This window comes from Haematobia irritans, chromosome 3 (genome assembly GCF_050003625.1).
Source record: "Haematobia irritans isolate KBUSLIRL chromosome 3, ASM5000362v1, whole genome shotgun sequence".
NCBI lineage: Eukaryota > Metazoa > Arthropoda > Insecta > Diptera > Muscidae > Haematobia > Haematobia irritans.
Genome location: NC_134399.1, coordinates 161,190,986 through 161,205,235, shown reverse-complemented (window position 1 = coordinate 161,205,235; position 14,250 = coordinate 161,190,986). Strand labels below are relative to the sequence as shown.

The following is a 14,250-nucleotide window of genomic DNA, read 5'->3' as shown; positions in this document are numbered from 1 at the left end:
AAATTTCTTATGCCAGTGTCATCATGTATCAATCTGAAATCCAATTTTAAAATACATTATAAGTAGTTTCCAATGCCGATTATATGATATAGCACAGTGAGAGACATATCATAAAATGGTACAACACATATTATGTATAATAAGTTTGTCATTCCGTTTGTAACAGATCGAAATATCGATTTCCGACTATATAAAGTATATATTCTTGATCAGCGAGAAATTCTAAGACGATATAGCCATGTCCGTATGTCTGTATGTTGTAATCACGATACAGTCTTCAATAATGAAGCAATCGTGTTGAAATTTCGCACAAACTCGTCTTTTGTCTGCAGGCAGGTCAAGTTCGAAGATGGGCTATATCGGTCCAGGTTTTGATATAGTCCCCATATAAACTGACTTCCGGATTTGGGGCCTTGGGCTTGTAGAAATCGTAGTTTTTATCTAATTTGTCTGAAATTGGAAATCTAGAGATATTTTAGGACCGTAAAGAGGTGTACCGAAAATTGTGAGTATTGGCCCATGTTTTGGTTTAGCCCGCAAATAGACCGATCTCCCTATTTTACTTCTTGGGCTTATAGACACCGTAGTTTTTATCCAATTTTCCTGGAATTGGAAATCTAGAGGTATTTTAGGACCATAAAGACGCGTGTCGAAAATGGTGAGTATCGGTCAATGTTTTGGTATAGGCCCCATATAGACCGATCTCCCGATTTTACTTCTTGGGCTTCTAGAATCTGCAATTCTTATCCAATTTGCCTGAAATTTGATATCTAGAGGTACTCTAGGGTCATAAAGAGGTGTGCCGAAAATGGTGAGTACCGGTGCATGTTTTGGTATAGCCCCCATATAGACCGATATCCCGATTTTACTTCTTGGGCTTCTAGAATCCGAAGTTTAGACCGATCTCTTTTACTTCTTGGGCTTATAGAAATCGTGGTTTTTATCCTATTTGCCTGAAATTGGAAATCTAGATGTATTTTCGGACCAAAAATGGTGAGTATCGGTCTATGTTTTGTATAGCCCCCATATAGACCGATCTCCCGATTTTACTTCTTGGGCTTCTAGAACCCGAAGTTTTTATCCAATTTGCATGAAATTTGAAACCTAGAAGTATTTTAGGACCATAAAGAGGTGTACCGAAAACTGTGACTATCGGTCCATGTTTTAGTATAGCCCCCATAAGACCGATTTCCCGATTAAACTAGTTGGATTTCTAGAAACCGTAGTTTGTATCCGATTTGCCTGAATATTCTGGTATTTTAGACTCACCAAAAAAAAAAGAATCGGATTTAGTTTTTATCGGTCCATTTGGTAAGGCCTCCATATAGACCGATTTCACTTCTTGAGGATATAGAAGGCGCACTGATCATGAAACTTGCTTGAAACTGAATGTAAAATTTCCAGATTTTACTTCTCGTATTCATTTAAATAATGGGGGTGAAAATCTACAGATTTTAGATCTCAAATCAAGGCGTTTTTCATAATTTTCTTGCACACTTACAAGAGATGTTAATGATTCCTCTAAAACTCAAACAAAAATGGTTCTTAGAAATCCAGAATCTGATATAGTCTTTATAGGTACAATCTTCAAATTTATCTTCGGGAAGTGTACCAGTTGAACTGCTCTGCTTAGGAGAATTTCTGTCTTCACACCCCTCTGAAATTTCAAAGGAAACTATAACATTTTGTTCATGGTGGTGGGTATTTAACTTGTTTTTATACCCACCACCATAGGATGGGGGGTATATTAACTTTGTCATTCCGTTTGTAACACATCGAAATATTGCTCTAAGACCCCATAAAGTATATATATTCTGGGTCGTGGTGAAATTCTGAGTCGATCTGAGCATGTCCGTCCGTCCGTCCGTCCGTCCGTCCGTCTGTTGAAATCACGCTAACTTCCGAACGAAACAAGCTATCGACTTGAAACTTGGCACAAGTAGTTGTTATTGATGTAGGTCGGATGGTATTGCAAATGGGCCATATCGGTCCACTTTTACGTATAGCCCCCATATAAACGGACCCCAAAATTTGGCTTGCGAGACCTCTAAGAGAAGCAAATTTCATCCGATCCGGCTGAAATTTGGTACATGGTGTTAGTATATGGTCTCTAACAACCATGCAAAAATTGGTCCACATCGGTCTATAATTATATATAGCCCCCATATAAACCGATCCCCCGATTTGGCTTGCGAGGCCCCTAAGAGAAGCAAATTTCATCCGATCCGACTAAAATTTGGTACAGGGTGTCAGTATATGGTCTCTAACAATCATGCAAAAATTGGTCCACATCGGTCCATAATTATATATAGCCCCCATATAAACCGATCCCCCGATTTGGCTTGCGAGGCCGCTAAGAGAAGCACATTTCATCCGATCCGGCTGAAATTTTGTACGTGATGTTAGTATATGGTCTTTAGCAACCATGCAAAAATTGGTCCACATCGGTTCATAATTATATATAGCTCCCATATAAACCGATCCCCAGATTTCACCTCCGGTGCCTTTTGGAGAAGCAAAATTCATCCGATCTGCTTGAAATTTGGTACGTGGTGGTAGTATATGATATTTAACAACCATGCCAAAAGTGGTCCATATCAGTCCATAATCGTACATAGCCCCATATAAACCGATCCAGTGATTTGGTTTTGGAACCTCTTGGAGAAGCAAATTTCATCCGAGTGAGTTGAAATTTGGTACATTGTGCTAGTATAGGGTCGTTAACAACCATGCCTAACTAGGTCCATATCGGTCTATAGTTATATATGGCCCTCAGATAAATCGATCCCCAATCACACAAAAATTGGTCCATATCAAGTTCATAATTGTATATAGCCCCCATATAAGCGACCCCCATATTTCAATTCTGGCTCTCTACGTACAAAAAGTCCATATCGATTCGTAATTATTTGTAGACTTAACTATACATAACTTTTTTGTCTAATATATACCATGTATGGACTAAATCACAGTCTTTCGTAGAAGTTTCTACGCAATCCATGGTGGTGGGTACATAAGATTCGGCCTGGCCGAACTTGCGGCCGTATGTACTTGTTTTCAGTTAATTTTAATTTTATTAATTCTAAATTTAAAGCCAGATGGCTTTAAAGCCGAATCTTTGGCATTGAATCAATACAAAAACCCTTAGTGTAAGGTCAAAATATTTCAATCCAATAAACTTTTTTTTTTTGAAAATCCTAAGAATGTATAAACTCATGTAAATCAATTAAATTATACCGATTAAAAAAAATAATTTAAAGTACCGAATAAATCAATTCATATTTTAATCAAGTATATTTCTTATTTCTAATTAATTTTGTGATTGAAACTATAATTCATCATGATTGAAGAAGTTTCAATTAAAAAAGTAATTTGATCAATTAATTTCGTGATTAAATCAGAAAAATATTTTTTCTGTATAACCGGCTGTCTGTGTTGACATTAAAATATCAAATTCAAAAACTTTTGTTAAAATTAAGTTGTCAACTTGTTGGTAAAATAGAAATACAGCCTGAATATGTGTCAACTCAACAAAAAAAAACTTAATATTTATAGCCCACTGTTCGTTGTCCCTGTCGATGGTCCCTGAAAATTATTTGGAAAACAACCCAATTTATTCTCGAAAAGATAAAATATTGTCAACCAATAACTGGTGTAGGAGCAGATGATCTATATAGCAATTTCCTCCATTACGGTAAAATTTATCGCATGCCCTTCATAAACCTTAACCCTCCTTAGTCAAGGACTACATTAATAACACATAATCATTTTTTTCAACTCCATTATATATGAACTTACAGTAAGGCCGAGTTTTGTTAATATAAACAAATTTAGAATGGTAATAAATTATTATTTATTATGATGTTCATTTATTTAATTGTGTGTTATTAATAAATATTACTAACAACGTGTGTATTATGACAATGGAAATGTAGCCAAAGGAAGACTGGGTTAAACTTAAATAAATATTAAATCATCTTTCACAAGAGTGGTATTATAAGCTTTATTATGAGTAAGTGTGTGTGTGTGTGTGTATGTACCACCAACATATGCAAACGGACAAAGCTCTCTCCATTAATAGCCAACATGTTTATGTTATGTTTATCCAAGTGGAAATTAGGATATATCCATATATTGGTTATTTCAGAGACATCGATTTGCATCATATTTCATAATTCTTAAAAGATTATTGAGATCGTAATACAGCACATTACAGATTTATAATAATGGCTTTGAAATTTTATACTGATTGTGAGTATATATAGAAAAAATATTTTTTTCCTCCGAAAAGAAATTTTGCATCAAAGCAAATTTCTTTCTTTCGTAGATTGGTAGAATTCTTTACGTTTTGGTAGATTTTACAAAATATTCCTATTCAACTGTGAGGTACGTCACTAATGTTCCCTATATATAAATGTTGACAACATTTTCTATAGAAATAAAATTTTGACAAAATTTTCTATAGAAATAAAATGTTGACAAAATTTTCCACAGAAATAAAATGTTGACAAAATTTTTAATAGAAATAAATTGTTGACACAATTTTCTATAGAAATAAAATTTTGATAAAATTATCTATAGAAATAAAATTTTGACACAATTTTCTATAGAAATAAAATTTTGACAAAATTTTCTACAGAAATTAAATTTTGACAAAATTTTATATAGGAATGAAATTTTGAGAAAATTTTCTATAGAAATAAAATTTTGACAAAATTTTTTATAGGAATGAAATTTTGACAAAATTTTCTATAGAAATAAAATTTTGACAAAATTTTTTATAGAAATAAAATTTTGACAAAATTTTTAATAGAAATAAAATATTAACAAAATTTTCTATAGAAATAAAATTTTGACAAAATTTTACATAGAAATAAAATTGTGCAAAATTTTCGATAGAAATAAAATTTTGACAAACTTTTCTATGGAAATAAAATGTTGACAAAATCTTCTAAGAAATAAAATTTTAACAAAATTTTCTATATCAACCAATTATGAGAATAAATACAGGCTGTTTATTAAACCCACCAATGAACCACACTTGAACTTTTTGAAAAAAAGGTTTTGCATGATAGCCGGCTTATGCCGAAATAAATTCGTACAAACATATCCCTTTTCCTATGCCACTGTCAAATCATCGATTTGAGTGCAGTTGGCTGGGTTTCAAGTTCAAGTGTGGTTCATTGTTGGGTTTAATGAACTGCCTGAATTTGTTCTGATAATTGGTTGATAGTTTTGCTGCAAGTAGATGATGCTGATGAGGAATGTGGTAATTCCGAAACGTGCGTCCATCCAACCATCTTGCAGTCTATAGGGCTTTGCCCAAATAAATTTGACAAACATTCTTTTCCTCTGTTGGTCTACACTTTTAGTTTAGTCAATGCATGGTTTTAAGCTGAAATCAAAAAACAACAACGAAAAAAATTTTGACAAAATTTTCTATAGAAATAAAATTTTGATAAAATTTTCTATAGAAATAAAATTTTGAGGAAATTTTCTATAGAAATCAAATTTTGAGAAAATTTTCTATAGAAATAAAATTTTGAGATTATTTTCTATAGAAATAAAATTTTGAGATTATTTTCTATAGAAATAAAATTTTGAGGAAATTTTTATAGAAATAATATAAAATAAATATAAATATATATAAATAAATTATAGAAATAATATAAAATAATTTCGATAAAATTTTCTAAAGGGTTAAAATTTTGATAAAATTTTCCATAGAAAAAAATTTTGACAAAACTTTCTATAGAAATAAAATTTTTACAAAATTTTTTGTAGAAATAAAATTTTGACAAAATTTTCTATAGAAATAAAATGTTGACAAAATTTTCGATAAAAATAAAATTTTGACAAATTTTCTATAGAAATAAAATTTTGACGAAATGTTCTATAGATATAAAATTCTGAAAAAATTTGCTATAGAAATAAAATTTTGACAAAATTTTCTATAGATATAAAATTTTAACAAAATTTTCCTAGAAAAGAATTTTGACAAAATTTTCTATAGAAATACAATTTTGACAAAATGTTCTTTAGAAATAAAATTTTAACAAAATTTTCTAAGAAATAAAATTTTGACAAAATTTTCTAAGAAATAAAATTTTGACAAAATTTTCTAAGAAATAAAATTTTGACAAAATTTTCTATAGATATAAAATTTTAACAAAATTTTCTTAGAAATTAATTTTTACAAAATTGTCTATAGAAATAAAATTTTGACAAAATTTTCTATAGAAATAAAATTTTTACAAAATATTCTATAGAAATAAAATTTTGACAAACTTTTTTATAGAAATTATATTTTGACAAAATTTTCTATAGAATCGAAATTTTGACAAAATTTTCTATAGAATCGAAATTTTGACAAAATTTTCTATAGAAATAAAATTTCTAAAAAATGTCATTGAAATTTGACACAAGGAGCAGAATCGGTTCAGATTTAGATATAGCTTCCATATAAATAAAATAAAGTTTTCTATAGAAATAAAATTTTGAAAATATTTTTTATAGAAATAAAAATTTGACAAAATTTTCTACAGAAATACAATTTTGACAATATTTTCTATAGAAATAAAATTTGGACAAAAATGTCTAAAGAAATAAAATTTTGACAAAATTTTCTATAGAAATAAAATTTTGACAAAATTTTCTATAGAAATAAAATTTTGACAAACATTCTATAGAAATAAAATTTTGATAAAGTTTTCTATAGAAATAAAATGTTGATAAAATTTTCTATAGAAATAAAATTTGGACAAAATTTTCTATAGAAATAAAATTTGGACAAAATTTTCTATAGAAATAAAATATTGACAAAAGTTTCTATAGAATCGAAATTTTGACAAAATGTACTTGAAAGTTGACACATGGAGCAGAATCGGTTCAGATTTAGATATAGCTTCCATATACATATATCATTCGCTCGATATGCACTTATATCTTCAACAAACTTTTTAATGGGAAATATTTTTTTATTTTTTCTATGCATGATGACAGGAGCCACCGTGGTGCAATGGTTAGCATGCCCGCCTTGCATACACAAGGTCGTGGGTTCGATTCCTGCTTCGACCGAACACCAAAAAGTTTTTCAGCGGTGGATTATCCCACCTCAGTAATGCTGGTGACATTTCTGAGGGTTTCAAAGCTTCTCTAAGTGGTTTCACTGCAATGTGGAACTCCGTTCGGACTCGGCTATAAAAAAGAGGTCCCTTGTCATTGAGCTTAACATGGAATCGGGCAACACTCAGAGAGAAGTTCACCAATGTGGTATCACAATGGACTGAATAGTCTAAGTGAGCCTGATACATCGGGCTGCCACCTAACCTAATTTAAACTAACCATGCATGATGAATTGCTTATCTCGCACATTTAAATAAATTTTCAGAAAAAAAAAAAACTAAATAAAATGCACGAATTTAAAGAAATTATATTGAAATTTTGTATGAAACAAAAAAAGAGCAATTCATATTTACCCGCATATTTCTGATGCTGAGAGCTTATTGCTTTATTTATACTGGGTAAACTTTTAAATGTTGCCCTTGGCAGTATTCTCCTTCCGTTGGATGTTGACTGGCGATCTGGCTGTGTTGACGATAATGTCGTTGTAATTATTGCTGTTATGGCTGTTGCTGGTAGTGGTGGTGGTGATGGTGATGGTATTATAACCCTGCTTGTTGCTACCTACTGGCACTCAGCCACAGCAATTGCTTCTTGCTGATGGCCGACTCGCTGCCAGCAAATGTTGACAAACTGATTTCACTGTTGTTGACACGCCAGAATCCCTCGTAGTGTGACCAAACAGAACAGAACAGAATCCACAAATGTTGTACAACGATGATATTCCCGCTGTTGATGATGTCGCTTTAATGGAACAAAAACAACAAAAAGCCAATTAACCTAACAAATCCAATTAAATTTTATTTAAAGAAAAACAGAACACAGTCATGTACAAAATATAAAAAAAATATATATATATATGTATTTTTATTTATTTTTATTATTGTTATTATTTTCTTTAATCTTTTTGCACGGTTGTGATGATATTCATGCACACTTACGTTGGGAAATTCAACAAACACTCACACCCGGAATGTACTGAATGATGTTGGTTGACTATAGGGTAAATTTTGAAAGTGAGACAGATCACCAAATCAGTAAGACTAATGCATTCAAATGACTTCAAACACTCAAAAAATGTTTACTTATATACAACGATTTTTACCTTCAATAAAAGATTTTGAATCCGAACTAATGGTTTAATTTTACCAAATTTTAGAATCAGTTTAGGTTTGTTCGAATTGGCTAAACGGTTGCCACAGTTAGTAGAATTCTACCACAAATGGTAGACTTTTTACTGCCCAATAAGTAGAATGGTAGAATTCCTGATCTTTTGGTAGATTTTGCACAACATTCCTCTACAACTAAGAGACAAATTTATATAAAAATAAAGTTTTGAGCAAATTTTTTATAGAAATCAAATTTACCAAATTTTCTATGTGAATAAAATTTTGAGTTCTTCTACAGAAATAAAATTTCTAGAAAATTATCTACCGAAATAAAATTTTGACAAAATTTTGTATTGAAATAAAATTTTGACAAAAGTTTTTACATAAATAAAATTTTGACAAAATTTTCTATAGAATAAAAATGTTGACCGAATTTTTTATAGAAATAAAATTTTGAGAAAATTTTCTATAGAACTAAAATTTTTACATAAGTTTCTATTGAAATAAAAATTTGTCCAAATTTTCTATTGAAATAAAATTATGAGAAAAATTTCTATATATAATAAAAATTTGACCAAATTTTTTATAAAAATAAAATTTTGACCAAATTTTCTATAAAAATAAAATTTTGACCAAATTTTCTATAAAAATAAAATTTTGACCAAATTTTTTATAAAAATAAAACTTTGACCAAATTCTCCATAGAAATAAAATTCTGACCAAATTTTCTATAAAAATTTGACAAAATTATCTATAGAAATAAAATGTTGACCAAATATTTTATAGAAATAAACTTTATAGAAAATAAACTAAAGAAATAAACTTATGAGAAAAAAAATCTATAGAAATAAAAGTTTAACCAAATCAAATGGTGACTAAATTTTCTATAGAAGTAAAATTTAAAAAATTTTCTATAGACATAAAATTTAAAAAATTTTCTATAGACATAAAATTTAAAAAATTTTCTATAGAAATAAAAGTTTGCGAAAATCTTCTACAGAAAATTTTTTTTTTACCAAATTTTTAATCGAAATAAAACATTGACAAGATTTTCTATAGAAATAAAGTTTTGACCAAATGTTATATAGAAATTAAATTTTGGCCAAATTTTCTAGAGAAATAAAATTTTGAAAATTATCTATAGAAATAAAATTTTGAGAACATTTTCTATAGAAATAAAATGTTGACCAAATTTTCCATAGAAATAAAATGTTGACCAAATTTTCCATAGAAACCAAATTGATAAAACTTCTATAGAAATAAAATTTTGAGAAAATCTTCTACAGAAATAAAATTTAAAAAAAAATTCTATGGAAATCTTTGTACCCGAGTAAACTTTATTATACCCTTCACCACTACTGTGGTACGGGGTATAATAAGTTTGTGCATTTGTATGTAATGCCGAGAAGGAGTAGTCATAGACCCCTCTTTTAGTATACCGATCGGCTTAGAATCAAATTCTGAGTCCATTTAGCGATTTCCGTCTGTTTGTCTGTCTGTTGATGTATGTTTGTGTGCAAAGTCCAGCTCGCAGTTTAAGACCGATCGTCCTAAAATTTGGCATATGGTTCTTTTTCGGTTCAAATACGATATAATTAACATTCTAAATATGCGTAACGATTTTGGTGAAATCGGTTCAGATTTAGATATAGCTCCCATATATAGCCTTCGCCCGATTTACACTCTTATGGCCCCAGAGGCCAAAATTTTACCCCGAGTTACGTAAAATGTTTCACAAGGAGTATGAGTAACATTATAAATATGCATAACGAATTTGGTTGAAAATTTTTGCAATGTGTGCCAAATTTTATCAAAGTCGGCCCAGAATTAGACAAAGCTCCCATATATATGTTCTTCTGATTTTAGCATATATGGCCAAAATACCCACATGTTTCTTGTAAAATCGACGCTTTTAAGTCGAAAATTCGCAAAAATGATTCAAATTTACCTACACTGAAAAAAATTGACCTAAAATTTTGCATCTTAAATTTTTGGATTCGAAATTTACGCAATGCTAAAGACAAAATTCTTTAAAATAATGACATTTTACCTAAAAGAAAGTTTATAATTCTTGCTTCAAAAATTTTAATACCCTCCACCATAGGATGGGGGGTATACTAACTTTGTCATTCCGTTTGTAACACATCGAAATATTGCTCTAAGACCCCATAAAGTAAAGGGTGATTCTTTTGAGGTTAGGATTTTCATGCATTGGTATTTGACAGATCACGTGGGATTTCAGACATGGTGTCAAAGAGAAAGATGCTCAGTATGCTTTGACATTTCATCATGAATAGACTTACGATCTGCCACAACGTCGAATTTTCAGTGAATGGGCCCTAGAAAAGTTGGCAGAAAATCCGCTTTTTTATCGACAAATTTTGTTCAGCGATGAGGCTCATTTCTGGTTGAATGGCTACGTAAATAAGCAAAATTGCCGCATTTGGAGTGAAGAGCAACCAGAAGCCATTCAAGAACTGCCCATGCATCCCGAAAAATGCACTGTTTGGTGTGGTTTGTACGCTGGTGGAATCATTGGACCGTATTTTTTCAAAGATGCTGTTGGACGCAACGTTACGGTGAATGGCGATCGCTATCGTTCGATGCTAACAAACTTTTTGTTGCCAAAAATGGAAGAACTGAACTTGGTTGACATGTGGTTTCAACAAGATGGCGCTACATGCCACACAGCTCGCGATTCTATGGCCATTTTGAGGGAAAACTTCGGAGAACAATTCATCTCAAGAAATGGACCGGTAAGTTGGCCACCAAGATCATGCGATTTGACGCCTTTAGACTATTTTTTGTGGGGCTACGTCAAGTCTAAAGTCTACAGAAATAAGCCAGCAACTATTCCAGCTTTGGAAGACAACATTTCCGAAGAAATTCGGGCTATTCCGGCCGAAATGCTCGAAAAAGTTGCCCAAAATTGGACTTTCCGAATGGACCACCTAAGACGCAGCCGCGGTCAACATTTAAATGAAATTATCTTCAAAAAGTAAATGTCATGGACCAATCTAACGTTTCAAATAAAGAACCGATGAGATTTTGCAAATTTTAGGCGTTTTTTTTTTAAAAAAAGTTATCAAGCTCTTAACAAATCACCCTTTATATATATTCTGGGTCGTGGTGAAATTCTGAGTCAATCTGAGCATGTCCGTCCGTCCGCCCGTCTGTTGAAATCACGCTAACTTCCGAACGACACAAGCTATCGACTTCAAACTTGGCACAAGTAGTTGTTATTGATGTAGGTCGGATGGTATTGCAAATATAGCCCCCATATAAAAGGACCCCCAAATTTGGCTTGCAGACCCTCTAAGAGAAGCAAATTTCATCCGATCCGGATAAAATTTGGTACATGGTGTTAGTATATGGTCTCTAACAACCACGCAAAAATTGGTCCGCATCGGTCAATAATTATATATAGCCCCCATATAAACCGATCCCCCGATTTGGCTTGCGGAGCTTCTAAGAGAAGCAAATTTCATCCGGTCCGGCTGAAATTTGGTACATGGTGTAAGTATACGGTCTCTAATTGCCTTGCAAAAATTGGTCGAAATCGGTCCTTAATTATATATAGCCCCATATAAACCGATCCCCAGATTTGACCTCCGGAGCCCCTTCGAAGAGCAAAATTCATCCGATTCGGTTGAAATTTGGTACGTGATGTTAGTATATGGTATTCAACAACCGTGCAGGAATTGGTTCAAATCAGTCCTTAATTATATATAGCACCCATATAAACCGATCCCCAGATTTGACCTCCGGTGCCTTTCGGAGAAGCAAAATTCATCCGATCTGGTTGAAATTTTGTACGTGGTGGTAGTATATGATATTTAACAACCATGCCAAAAGTGGTCCATATCAGTCCATAATCATGTATAGCCCCCATATAAACCGATCCCGAGATTTGGTTTTGGAGCCTTTTGGAGGAGCAAATTTCATCCGAGTCAGTTGAAATTTGGTACAAAATCCTTAAAGGAAGGTCAAAATCTTTGGATCCAAGTAAACTCTTTTTTTTTGAGTGTATACTCTAATTCGTATATATCAACCTATAAACCATAAATGCAGATTTGCGAAATTTTATGCAATTTATATATTTCCAATATTTACTAACATTGTGGTCCGTACCGGTCATTAACCAATTCGAGGAAGGTGTTAAGATGATATCAAAAATGTTGGTATATATAGTGGTGAAGGGTATAATATAGTTGGCCCCGCTCGACTTTAGACTTTCCTTATTTGTTTTAGTGTATGCTTGCAATACCCAGAAGGAGACAAGATAGGCCCTGATTGGTCAAAATCGATACAGATTTGAATATCGCTTCTATAAATATCTTTCGCCCGATTTAGATTCATATGACCACGGAGGCCAAAGTTTCACTCCGAAAATTCTTAAATTTTACACAGAGAGTAAATTAATAAAAGTAATTAAAAGTAATATGTTAGCAATGTGTGCCGAATTTGGTCAATATCGGTTCAGATTTAATTAGAGCCACCATATAAAGGGTGATTTGTTAAGAGCTTGATAACTTTTTTTAAAAAAAAACGCATAAAATTTGCAAAATCTCATCGGTTCTTTATTTGAAACGTTAGATTGGTCCATGACATTTACTTTTTGAAGATAATTTCATTTAAATGTTGACCGCGGCTGCGTCTTAGGTGGTCCATTCGGAAAGTCCAATTTTGGGCAACTTTTTCGAGCATTTCGGCCGGAATAGCCCGAATTTCTTCGGAAATGTTGTATTCCAAAGCTGGAATAGTTGCTGGCTTATTTCTGTAGACTTTAGACTTGACGTAGCCCCACAAAAAATAGTCTAAAGGCGTCAAATCGCATGATCTTGGTGGCCAACTTACCGGTCCATTTCTTGAGATGAATTGTTCTCCGAAGTTTTCCCTCAAAATGGCCATAGAATCGCGAGCTGTGTGGCATGTAGCGCCATCTTGTTGAAACCACATGTCAACCAAGTTCAGTTCTTCCAGTTTTGGCAACAAAAAGTTTGTTAGCATCGAACGATAGCGATCGCCATTCACCGTAACGTTGCGTCCAACAACATCTTTGAAAAAATACGGTGCAATGATTCCACCAGCGTACAAACCACACCAAACAGTGCATTTTTCGGGATGCATGGGCAGTTCTTGAACGGCTTCTGGTTGCTCTTCACTCCAAATGCGGCAATTTTGCTTATTTACGTAGCCATTCAACCAGAAATGAGCCTCATCGCTGAACAAAATTTGTCGATAAAAAAGCGGATTTTCTGCCAACTTTTCTAGGGCCCATTCACTGAAAATTCGACGTTGTGGCTCGTTAGTAAGTCTATTCATGATGAAATGTCAAAGCATACTGAGGATCTTTCTCTTTGACACCATGTCTGAAATCCCACGTGATCTGTCAAATACTAATGCATGAAAATCCTAACCTCAAAAGAATCACCCTTTACATGTTTCTTCGATGTGGGGAACAAACAAAATATGGGTTAGAATACCGATATTTTACCCCCGAGATTCAACAAGATTGTAGAAAGACTTTTGATTTAAGCGATTCCCATATTTTTATTTTTTGCTAAAATTATTCTCCGTGCCAGAGCTTTAGCCGATATAGAAGTGTAAAAATGTTGTCCAGATTTAAATATATATAAATGAGCCTCGCCATACTTTAGACTTTTCTTACGTGTAATTGGAAATTTTTCCTTACTTATTATACCCTGCGCCACACTGTGGAACAGAAGGAGACGAGATATACACATGGTGTCTTTGGCAAAAATGCTCAGGGTGGGCTCCTGAGACGATATAGCGATGTCCGTCTGTCCGTGAACACATTTTTGTAATCAAAGTCTAGGTCGCAGTTTTAGTCCAATCGACTTCATATTTGGCACAAGTATGTGCTTTGGCTCAGAATAGAACCCTATTGATTTTGGAAGAAATCGGTTAAGATTTAGATATAGCTCCCATATATATCCTTCGCCCGATATGGACTAATACGGTCCCAGAAGCCAGAGTTTTACCCCAATTTGGTTGA

General features: G+C 32.5%; 1 protein-coding gene across 1 annotated transcript in view; it reads right to left on the bottom strand.

Annotated features, from left to right (window-relative positions):
• The window catches only part of LOC142230640 (uncharacterized), a 151,780-nt gene that overhangs the window by 118,079 nt on the left and 19,451 nt on the right, over positions 1 to 14,250 (bottom strand). The window contains exon 2 of the mRNA XM_075301281.1: positions 7,479 to 7,866. Coding sequence (XP_075157396.1) covers positions 7,479 to 7,484 — 6 coding nt within the window. The 5' untranslated portion in view covers positions 7,485 to 7,866. The remainder of the gene's footprint in view (positions 1 to 7,478; positions 7,867 to 14,250) is intronic.